Source organism: Magnolia sinica, chromosome 5, assembly GCF_029962835.1.
Source record: "Magnolia sinica isolate HGM2019 chromosome 5, MsV1, whole genome shotgun sequence".
In the NCBI taxonomy this organism is placed as follows: Eukaryota; Viridiplantae; Streptophyta; class Magnoliopsida; order Magnoliales; family Magnoliaceae; genus Magnolia; species Magnolia sinica.
Genome location: NC_080577.1, coordinates 88,518,088 through 88,529,936, shown reverse-complemented (window position 1 = coordinate 88,529,936; position 11,849 = coordinate 88,518,088). Strand labels below are relative to the sequence as shown.

The 11,849-nt window shown below is 36.7% G+C and overlaps 2 protein-coding genes across 2 annotated transcripts; both read left to right on the top strand.

Moving 5' to 3' along the window:
- Nucleotides 1–656: 656 nt before the first annotated feature.
- LOC131247097 (UDP-glycosyltransferase 76B1-like) lies at nt 657–1,262 on the top strand. Its single transcript, XM_058247536.1, has one exon. The coding sequence runs from the start codon at nt 657–659 to the stop codon at nt 1,260–1,262; it is 606 nt and encodes a 201-aa protein (XP_058103519.1).
- Nucleotides 1,263–10,940: 9,678 nt separating this feature from the next.
- On the top strand, nt 10,941–11,594 carry LOC131247095 (ruBisCO large subunit-binding protein subunit beta, chloroplastic-like; the record flags this gene model as incomplete). The annotated part of the gene is made up of 3 exons (XM_058247535.1): nt 10,941–11,069; nt 11,182–11,286; nt 11,398–11,594. Coding segments are annotated over 3 exons (348 nt in total), but the record flags the coding sequence as incomplete, so codon positions are not given.
- Between the last annotated feature and the right edge of the window lie 255 nt (nt 11,595–11,849).

The window sequence follows — 11,849 nt, the reverse complement described above, 5'->3', positions numbered from 1 at the left end:
ACCCGCATCCATGCTTCATCTAAACCAGACCTTATGATCTGGACAGTTTGACAAGTTGCATTGAGGTGTATCTGTGCCACGTGTAGGGGTGATGAAAGACCATAACTTGAAAATTTTCCTTGAGTAGGTCTACTGATCTAAATGTGCCACACTGACCAGAGTCTATCTGGTCTTGATTCGAGTCACGACTCACCTGAGTCGAGGGGGTGACTCGTTGTCCCAAGCCAGAAATGGACTCAACTGAACTGAGTCCGAGTTGACTCGGACGAGCACGTGGGTCAAGTATATATCTAGCCTATCCAACCCCAACTCAGTTAGGCCCATTTCCAACCCCAACTCAGTTAGGCCCATTTCCAACCCCAAGTATGTATAAATCCTACTAGAAAAATGAAATACAAGGACATAATTTATTCTTTATGAAGAAAAACACAACAAATAATATGGCTTGGGGAACTTTTGTTGGGACCCTTTAGTGATTATGAACATTCATTTGGTGGGCCCCACTGTAAAACTTCCCTACATTTCACAAGAGATACAGTGAGGTTACAAAAATACATTTTAACTCTACAAACAAGCAATGCTTAGACATACTTATGAATCTGTCTTTACCACATGAGGGGCCAAACACACTTATTCCTGAAATTCCGCCCCTCAGGATGAAGGACATTCCAGACATTGGCACGGCAGATCTTGAAGTCATGGAGCGTTTGGGGGCCAAGATGGACAATGCAATGAGGTCCGCTTTGGGTTACATCAAGAACACATTTGATGGTCTTGAATCAACTTACTTGGCAAAAATTAGACAAGATATTCATCCCATGCCATTGTTTGAAGTGGGCCCACTCTATAAATTCTCACCGGGATCATCAAACAACATACTAACACAAGAATACAGTTGCATGGCATGGCTAGACAAGCAGGCGCCAGAGACCGTGATTTACATCAGCTTCGGGAGCTCAGGTTCCTTTGGCAAAATAGACATGGTGGAGATAGCCTGGGGGCTAGCCAATAGTGACCAGCCCTTCTTGTGGGTTCTCCGGACCGGCTCCATCCATGGCCATGATTCGGTCAAACTACTGAAAGGGTTCAAAGAGAAGACGTGGGAGAGGGGCCGGATAGTTAACTGGGCCCCACAACAAGAAGTACTGGCCCACCCATCAGTGGGAGGCTATTGGACACACAATGGTTGGAATTCTACATTGGAGAGCATATGTGAGGGGTTCCTATGTTATGTTCTCCTCATTTATGGGAACAAAAATTGAATGCTAGGTTTGCGAGCCATGTTTGGAAGGTGGGAATACAACTTGAGAATGGTTTCAATAGAAGTGAGATAGAGTGGGCCATAAGAAGATTGATGGTGGAGATTGAAGGGAATATAAGAGAGAGAGAGCACGTCATCTAAAGGAAAATGCAATGCGTTGTATAGAAAAGGGAGGTTCTTCATACGAGTCATTAGAGAGTTTGGTTGATCTTATCATGTCATTGTAATACCTCTTTTCTTATCATGTTTCATTTGTATTTTCATTTTATGGCAAGCTACAACAAGATGTATGTGATCAAATAGGCCTTTGTTTCAGTATAAGTATATTCCTTTGATGTTAAATAGGGCACTGGTTGAAATTTAGGCTGTATGTGAACTTTCAATACAACCATTTCTTTCCTATTAATGGATCAACACAGATAGAATATACAATCCAGTGCAAACAGTGGGCCACACCATTAGAGCTGGGCACAGGATGACTCGACTCGGTAGACTTGACTTGTCCGAGTCATTCAGAACCGACTCGAACCGAACCGAGTGGGTGATTCAATCCAAATCAAGTAGACTTCGCCCAATCCGAACTCAAATTAAGCCGAGTTTAGATCACCTAGTAACTCGACTTGGCTCAACCCGAAATCCAACTCAGTACTGACTCGATTTGATCCAAAACCCGACTCGTGTGTGAGTGTGTAACTCCATATTTGACATTTCATATCTGAGGTACCGTGTAGTTAATAGAAAGGCTGCAATTCCGGCATGTGCACCTAGGTTTCGAGTTGTGATTTCAGACCGTGGATACCCGCTTCACCCAACCCGACTTGGGACCTGTGACTGGATCGGACTCGGTCCGGATTAGTCCAGGCCCGACCTGGACTCGGATCGGGTTAGGTATGCTAGACTTGGTACTGAGTTGGGACGAGTTCTGGGCAGGTCTATTTCAAAACCAGATCCAGTTGGTCAGCCCTAACTCGGTCCAAATCGACCGGATGCCTAGCTCTACAAACCATGATGATCACTTGGTTTTTTTTTTTTTTTTTAAAGTTTAATTTTGTCGAGTTTTCATGAGTTTCTTCAAGTTCAGCTGGGTTTTCACAATTTTTGACTGAGTCATGTCCTGATCGAGCTTTTCTCGAGCCTTGATGAAATCTAGTCGAGCGAAGGTCTTTGTTTTTTTTCAATTTTTAAGCTATTATATGAGACGATGACAATCAATTATTTGGTGGGCCCCATCAGTACATTGAGTTCAAAGCTTGGTTTGTGGTGGGCTAAGGGCATGTTTGGGCATACCATCTAAAGAAGAATTCAGAGTCAATACCCTTGTTCCATCTGACACGATGGTTCCTAAACGTTGGTTTCAACCCACAGGATGAAGTTGATGAAAGGACGAGTTGGAGACCCTTGTACGCACTAACTAGCCGTCCCTTGTAAAGTATTAAAAAAATAATAATAAATAAATAATCCATTCTCATGTGCTATGGAATTATTAGATAAATCCAAAGGGAAGGAATGGATTCATTTGTGCACATCAATGGGAAGGTTCCAATCATGGGTCCCACTGTAATTGTCTTTCTAAATTGTTTCTTTTGATGGTGGCCAATAAGTCAAAAATGGGTGTTGGAATTGCACAGCAGAAGTTTTTTTTTTTTTTTTTTTTTTTTTAATGAAATAGATTATATTCAACCAAAAATAGACTAGACAGGCTTTCGGGCTCCCACCCAAAAAATAGGGAGCCTATCATGTCTTTATTGGAAATCACAGTGACATTCAGAGACTAATCAAGCAAAGTACACAATCACACAACCAAGTTGAAATAAGAACAATTCAAATTTTATGTGGAAAAACTTAAAACTAAATTATTTAAAAAAAAAAAAAAAAACCCTCATGACACAAAGTGATGAGTAATGTACTATGAAAGCAGAAATTATAAGAGACAGAGCCTTACCAATTCGAACAAGCCTCGAATCTACTTAACAAGCCCTAGCTATGCCTTTAAACCCTTAAGAACGATTTAGAAAGCTCTAATATACCTCTATCTCAAATCTCGATTACAGTTCATGTATATAGTGTTACAACCGGAATAGAAAACAAATTCCGTACTTACGTAATTCTACACACATCTACGATGGAACCTTCAATGTCATTGACGACCCTCGACGTTGTCAAACTTACTTCAATGACATCGAGTAGCAACACTAAAATGTTTCAGTAACCAACATGGAATTTTCCAGATTTTCTTGATGGGATTAAGCATTTATCGATGGCATCGACCTCTGCTCGATGGCATCGATTGGTCTGTCGATGGCAACGACAGACCCTATTGCTCACAAATTTAAGACATCAACAATAATATCCACCATATCTTCTATTTTCATTCATTATATCTCCTTATCGATTACTATCTCTAATTCTGCCTTCCATCATAGCTCCACCATCACTTCTCATGTATAATACGTCGTCCATTTACACATTCGCTAAGCTTAAAGAAGTTACACAGAACTTGAACTCCTCTATAAGAACCACCTTGGTAAGCATATCAACTAGATTCACGCTTGCGTAAATTTCACTAAAGTCATGCCTCCTTCCTCAAGCACCTATTAGATAAAATGGTGACACACATCAATATATATGTTTAGTATGTAAGTGATAAATAAAAAAATTCACCAAATTGATTGTATTTTTGCTATCACAATTAACCGGCATGGCCTCCTGCTGATGTCTCAATTGATTTATCATTTCTCTCAACCAAACACCTTCCTTGAACGCTTCTGTCACAGCCATATACTCAGCCTCAGATGTGGAGCTACCACAGACTGAAGCTTTAACATCTAACTGATAGCTTTACTCGTTAGCACAAACGAGTAACCAGAAGTCGACCTTCTATTGTCTACATTGCCCATGTAATCAAAATCTACATAGTCTACTAACTTGTCCCCTAATTTTTCAAATGTTAAGATGTAGACTTGGGTACCTCGAATATATCGAAGTAACCCTTTCACTTCTTCCCAGTGTTACTTGTCGAGGTTAGACATGTATCTGTTAACAACATCCACTGCATGTAAAACACACTACAAGAAATAGCGCTTTTATCGACGAAAAAAATTTCGTCGGTAAAAGTAGTGTTTTACCGACGAAATTTTTTTCCGTCGGTAAAACAACACTTTTACCGACGAAATTTTTTTTCATCAGTAATAATGTTTTTATTGACGAAAATTAGACGAAAATTATCGTCGGTAAAACTATTATAATTTTTAAGAGAGAAAATTTTTGCGCTATTTTGAAAACTTTCGCGTTAAGAGTTTTACCAACGAACTAAAACCGTCGAGAATAATGTTTTTTATGAATGAAAAAAAAATTTGTTGGTAAAACACTACTTTTACCAACGAAATTTTTTTTCGTCAGTAATAATGTTTTTACTAACAAAAATTTTCATTGGTAAAACTTTTATAATTTTTTAGATAGAAAATTTTCACAATAAGAGTTTAGTCGTCAAACCAAAACCATCGGTAATAATGTTTTTACCGACGAAAATTTCATCGGTAAAACTGTTATAATTTTTAAGATAGAAAATTTTCCTTTCGCGGTAAGAGTTTTACCAACGAACCAAAACCGTCGGTAATAATGTTTTTACTGACGAAAAATTTCATCGGTAAAACCGTTATAATTTTTAAGATAGAATTTTTTCGCGCCATCTTGAAAACTTTTGCGGTAAGAGTTTTACCGACGAACCAAAACCGTCGGGAATAATGTTTTTACCAATGAAATTTTTTTCATTGGTAATAATATTTTTACTGACCAAAATTTTCATCAGTAAAACTATTATAATTTTTAAAATAGAAATTTTTCATGGAAAGAGTTTTACCGATGAACCAAAACCGTCGGTAATAATGTTTTTACCGACGAAAAATTTCGTCGGTAAAACCATTATAATTTTAACATAGAAAATTTTCCTTTCGCGGTAAGAGTTTTACCAACGAACCAAAACCGTCAGTAATAATGTTTTTGCCGACGAAAAATGTCGTCGGTAAAACTGTTATAATTTTTAAGACGGAAACTTTTCACGCCATCTTGAAAACTTGTGGTTAGAGTTTTACCGACGAACCAAAACCGTCAGGAATAATGTTTTTACCGACAAAAAAAACTTTTGTCTGTAAAACAGTACTTTTACCGACGAAAAATTTCGTCGGGAATAATGTTATAATTTTTAAGATAAAAAAATTTCGCGCTATCTTAAAAAGTTTCGCGGTAAGAGTTTTACTGACGAACGAAAATCATCGGGAATAATGTTTTACCGACGAAATTCAATTATCATCGGTAAAAACACTTTTACTGACGAATATTTCGTCGTCAAAAATAAATATTCCGGATGGAATTTTTTCCGACAAATGAAAATCGTAGCTAATGTTTTTTACTGTGTATATATGTGTGTGTGTGTGTGTGTGTGTGTGTGTGTGTGTGTGTGTGTGTGTGTGTGTAGTTTTTATATCATATGAGTGGAATTTTTTTATATAATTAAAAAGTAATATTTAAATGATTTGTAATATTACATGAAAAAGAATATTGAGAAGTTTACAATGTTGGAGAAAAAGTTTGAGAACAAAATGATGCTTTTGAAGAAAAAAAATCGACATTTTGAAATTTTTGAGAAAAAAATTAAAATATGAGAAAATTTTTGAGATTTTGAAAATAAAAATTCAGAATTAGTATGTTAAATTTTTTTTGAAATATTTTATAATAAAAATGATATCTTGTTAAAAGAGTAAAAAAATATAAATTAAAAAAAAATGTTATTTTTAAATGGAAATTGAAATTTATCTATGAAAAATAAAATTACTAAATTATTAGGCACATCCACTAATTGAACCTTTAATCGTTTTTGGACAATCTAATCAGTTCAGATTGAAGAGTAAATAACTTCAGATGTTTAAATCAAATTTCACTGAAATTGTTGATCAATCTTATATGCCCAATATCTTTTTCATATGTAGACTGATTGACACGAGTAACTAGTCAAATTGAGGGTATTGATCAGTAAAATAGAGTGAACGGACCAGACATGTAAAATGGGCCAAATATTCTGGTTAAAATTGTGACCCAACTTACTGACTTCATGAGAACCTGAGAATTGATGTTAATAAGTTTTGTGGGCCCCATCATGATGTGTGTCGAACATTAACACCGTGGATTAATTTAATGTGTCCCCTTTAGGTTATGAGATATCTCAAAAATCATCTGTATATGAAACTCAAGAGGGCCATACCATCTAAAACTATGTGAAGACATCCTAAAAAATATAAAAGCACTTGGTGGGGCCCACATGAGTTTTGGATGCGACCGAAAATTGGTGTGACCCCTCATCCAAGTGGGACACACATAATGAGTGGGTTGGATATGTGAATCACATTTAGGCAGGCCCAATATATGATTATGAATGTTTTAAGGAAACCCCTCTCCACTATATTATGTGGTGTGGCCCACCCAAGTCATGGATTGACTTTCTCCATATCATTTAACGCTTTTCTCGGATCATTTTAAGATATTAACTAAAAAATGGGGTGGGTCCAAGGCTTAAGTGGACTATAAAGTGGGGATTGAACGTCCGCCATTAAAAATAACATTCACAGAAGTTTTGAATCAAGCTGATGTTTGTGTTTTCTCTTCATTCATATCTATTTGATATTCTAAATACACACACACACACACACACACACACACACACACACACACATATATATATAGTTTTTATATTATATGAGTGGAAAATTTTATTTTTTTTACAATTAAAAAGTAATATTTAAATGATTTATAATATCACATGAAAAAGAATATTGAAAAGTTTAAAAATTTTAACAATGTTTGAGAAAAATTTTGAAAACAAAATGATGGTTTCGAAGAAAAAAAATCAGCATTTTGAAATTTTTGAGAAAAAATTAAAATATGAGAAAATTTTTGAGATTTTGAAAATAAAAATTCAGAATTTGTATTTTAATTTTTTTTTGAAATATTTTATAATAAAACATCATAGCGATCCCAGGGAAGATTTCAATGGTTAATGTTTCCGTTCTCACTGTTTTCCGTAGTATGGCCCTCTTGGACAATGGATCCATCTCATTTTTTAGATCTCATTCTATCATGATTCGGAGAAAATGATGGACGGAGTAGATTTTACACTTTCATCGTAGTTGGCCTACAATAATTCATATCTTTTTGTGTTTTCTCTTCATTCATATCTTTTTGATATTATGAACATGTTGGATGTTAAATAAACGTTACTATGGGCCCAAGGAAGGTGTCAACGATGGAAATCATTATTTCACACTGTTTCGTGTGGCATGGTCCACTTGAGTTTTGGATTAACCGAAAATTCAGGATCAACCCACACTGTTCATCCATTTTTCGAGATCATTTTAGAGAAATATCCAAAAAATGATTCATATCCAAAGATTAATTAAATGGACCACACCACAAATAAGGGGAACAAATTGGCTACTCCCCCTGACACCATCCAATGGCTGGTGGTTGGTGCTCTGTGGGCCCCACCATGATGTATGTTTAATCCATGCCGTCCATCTATTTTTAAAGATCATCTTACAGCATGAGACCAAAAGTGAGGCATATCCCAATATGAAATGGACCACATTACAGGAAACAGTGTTGAATGAGCGTCAACCATTTAAAACATTTCAGGGGCCATAAAAGTTTTGGATCCAAATGATTTTTGTTTTTCCCCTTCATCTAGGCCTCTATGACCTAATCAACAGATTGGATGTCAAATAAAAAGTACAATGGGCCTTAAGAGGGTTTTAATGATGGATAACCAATTAATATTGTTTTCATGTGGTGTGGTCCACCTGATATTTATATACCTCTCATTTTTGGGCCCCACCATGATGTTTATTTTATATCCACACCTTCCATCCATTTGGAGAGATCATTTTAGGGCAATATCCAAAGAACGAGTTAAATCCAAAGCTCCAGTGGACCCTAACACAGAAAACAGTGGGACAGTGACGCCCGCCATTAAAAATTTCTAAAGGCAACAAAAATTTTATATCAAGATGATATTTGTGTTTTCCCATATTTCATGTATTTTTTAACTTTTCAACAGGTTGAATTTCAAATAAACATTACGATGGGCCTTAAGATAGTTTCAACGATGGGAATCACTCTCCCTACTGTTTTCTGTGGTGGGGTCCACTACAGATTTTTATCTGCCTCATTCTTTGGCTCATGACTTAAATGGACAGTGTGGATATAACAAATACATCATAGTGGGGCCCACAAAACTTGGTGACGTCACTGTAGGGCGTCCAAGAGGGAAATAGATTGGATACTCCCCTTGACACCAACCCCGTGGTTGGTGGTTGGTGCTCTGTGGGTCCCACCATGATGTATGTGTTTCATCCATGCCGTCCATCCATTTTTACATATCATATTAGGGCTTGATACCAAAAATGAGAGTGATATAAATCTCAAGTGGACCACACCACATGAAAACAATAGTGATTGGATATCCACCATTAAAACCCTCCTAAGGCCCATTGTACTTTTTATTTGACATCCAATCTGTTGATTAGGTCATACAGGCCTAGATGAAGGGAAAAAACAAAAACCAGCTTGATCCAAAACTTTTATGGCCCCTAAAATGTTTTTAATGTTAGACACTCATTCAACATTGTTTCCTGTAATGTGGTCCACTTGAAATTGGGATATACCTCATTTTTGGTCTCATAAAGTAAAATGATATGTAAAAATAGATGGACGGCAGGGATGAAACACATACATCATGGTGGGGCCCACAGATTACCGACCACTAGCCATTAGCTGGTGTCAAGGGGAGTAACCAATCCGTTTCCATCCAAGAGACTTCTTGTCTCTCTCTCTCTGTCTCTCGGTCCTCTCTCACTCTCATGCCCACTCTGTCTCTCTGTCTCTCTCGGTCCTCTCTCTCTCTCTCTCGTGCATCCTCTCTCGGTCTCTCTCGGTCCTCTCTCTCTCGCATCCTCTCTCTCTCTCTCTCTCTCTCTCTCTCTCTCTCTCTCTCTCTCTCTCTCTCTCTCTCTCTCTCCCCAGAGCTCGGGAACCCTATTTTCGACATGGACTCATGATCGGGGCTCCAACTCAAATAGGAACTCATTCTCTTCCTCTAAAGCTCGGTTGACCATGAGGTATCTCTCTCTCTCTCTCTCTCTCTCTCTCTCTCTCTCTCTCTCTCTCTCTCTCTCTCTCTCTCTTTCTTAATCTCAATACCGATTTAGGGATTTAGGGTTGGATGGCAAATAAACCTTACATTGGACCCTAGGAAGTTTTTAATGGTGTCCATGGGCCCTACGACTATCAATGGAATGGGCCACGGTGGGACCATTACATGTAAACGCTGTGGGGCCCACTATCCCACGTGACATTGGCCCACTATAGAGTTTATTTGCCATCTAAGCTGTTGATTTGGTCACATAGACCTAGATTAAGGGAGAACAATAAGATCAGTTGGATTAAAAAAATTGGGTGGGCCCCACATAAAAATTTATGAAGAAATTGTTCAATTCTTCCTTCTTTGCTCAACAACATATTGACAAGAGAGGAAAAGTTGGAGCATCTGACCTAGTGAATCTTTTCACTCGATGCACTTAATGTTCAGATATACCTGTTGTTAAAGAACTTTTCATTTTATCATAACTTATCCTATATTATAGCATTTTGGAGTTCATTAGACCATTTTATGTTCCTAGAGTTGTTTAGAAGGTGAATTTAGTGGTATTTGAGCAAGACTAAAATATTTTTCACATTTTTTTTAAAAAAATGGAAACAATAATCTACTAACACATGTTCCTCTATAGGAAGTTTCTATTAAAAGCTTGCTGTTTGATTACTGCGCTAATCATATTCACAGTTAGCAAATGGAACAATTTCTTTTCAAAAGTAGAATTATGTTGACTTCAAGAAATGACATGTTTGATATGTTATTTTTTCATGCTGACTGGTGGAAGTAGACCAAGCATACATATAAAGCAGCGGAAATTGCTGCCACTGGAAGTGTTATAGCAGTAGTGTGAACAGTGGGACATGCCTGGAAATATTTGAAGAGTCCACATGGTATTATACTAACTATACTTTTTATAGCCAATACAATAGTTTTTAGAAGTAAGCAATGATTTTTTAGAGAGAAATGCATTCAACAAGTAACATTTTTAAAGTAATAGTTAGTGTTTAATTGACTTCAAACATGGTTTTCTGAAATGACAAATACTCTGGAATTTATAATCTTGATAATTTGATGTGAGTCACATTTTTTTTTTCTGTAAACACTAAATTAGAAGTCTGGTTTTGAGAAAATACAAGCATTTGTTTAGATGTGAGTGATTTTCTATTGTTTATATCTTTTGGGTGTTGTAATATTTGTTGATTCTGCCCTCTTTTGCTTTTGGGCATGTTTATTTTTCATTCAGTGGTTACAATGTTGTTCTGTTCACCATACTAAAAGCTCACTGGAAGTGTTACAACTGGTCCCACCTCTAAAATGAGTAGTAAAGCTTGGATAGAATGGATACAGTGTTGTTATTGACCTTTGTTATTACTTGTACATTGAGCTTTTTTGGAGTCTTGGAATATATGTTATACCTTGTTGTCATTCAGGTACTCTTTAGGAGTCTTCTTCTCCCTCAAACAAGATGGTTATGATTGAACTACAAATTGGTATAAATGTGTTCAATTCCGCAACATTCTTGGCACTGCTGGACAAGTTGGAGCGCAAACAGAGACAAAATTGAAAGAGAAGAAGTTGAGAGTAGAAGATGCTCCTAATGCAACCAAGGTATCTTCTTCTTTCTAGATTTGGGGCCATTTTTCAGTCTCGAGCTATTTTCATGCTTGATGTTTCAACCAAACCAGGATCATTTGTTTTTTGATGTGTGTGATGTTTTCAGGCAACAGTTGAGGAGAGTATTATTGTTGGGGGTGGTTGTATGATGTTGAGACTCGCATCAAAGGTGGATTCCAACAAGGATACTCTTGAAAATGATGAGCAGAAGGTAGATAAATGAATGTTTGATGAAAAAAAAAAAGAGTTTGATGTTTGGTTTGCACGTCTATTTTGTGTTTGTAATATGGGTCTTAATTCTTTTGTTTTGACTTGTCTGCAGGTTGGAGTAGAGATTGTTAGGAGGGCTCTAAGCTATCCTCTTAAGTTGATTGCCAAAAATGCAGGTGTCAATGGAAGTGTGGTCACTAAGAAGGTGCTTACACCATCAAACTGAATTAAGGCTGGCAAAACTTCTTGAAGCTTTTTATATTCTGTTGCATTGAATGTACCATTTTGATTGTTGTTCCCTTTAGGTTCTTGTCAACACAATACGAAGTATGGCTACAATCTGCAACAAGAAAATATGAGGATCTAATTGCTGCTGGAATAATTGACCCTACTAAGGTAAGTTACTTTTTCACTTTTTGTGTATCCATTTATGGTGTAGTGGCATGACAAACATGAAATTTTACTTAGATTTGTTCTCTTTGTAGTTCTGATCTCTTTACATATTTTGAAATAAAATAGTATGTTTGGCACATGCATTAGCACAAGACATAAGGAAGTGTAAGC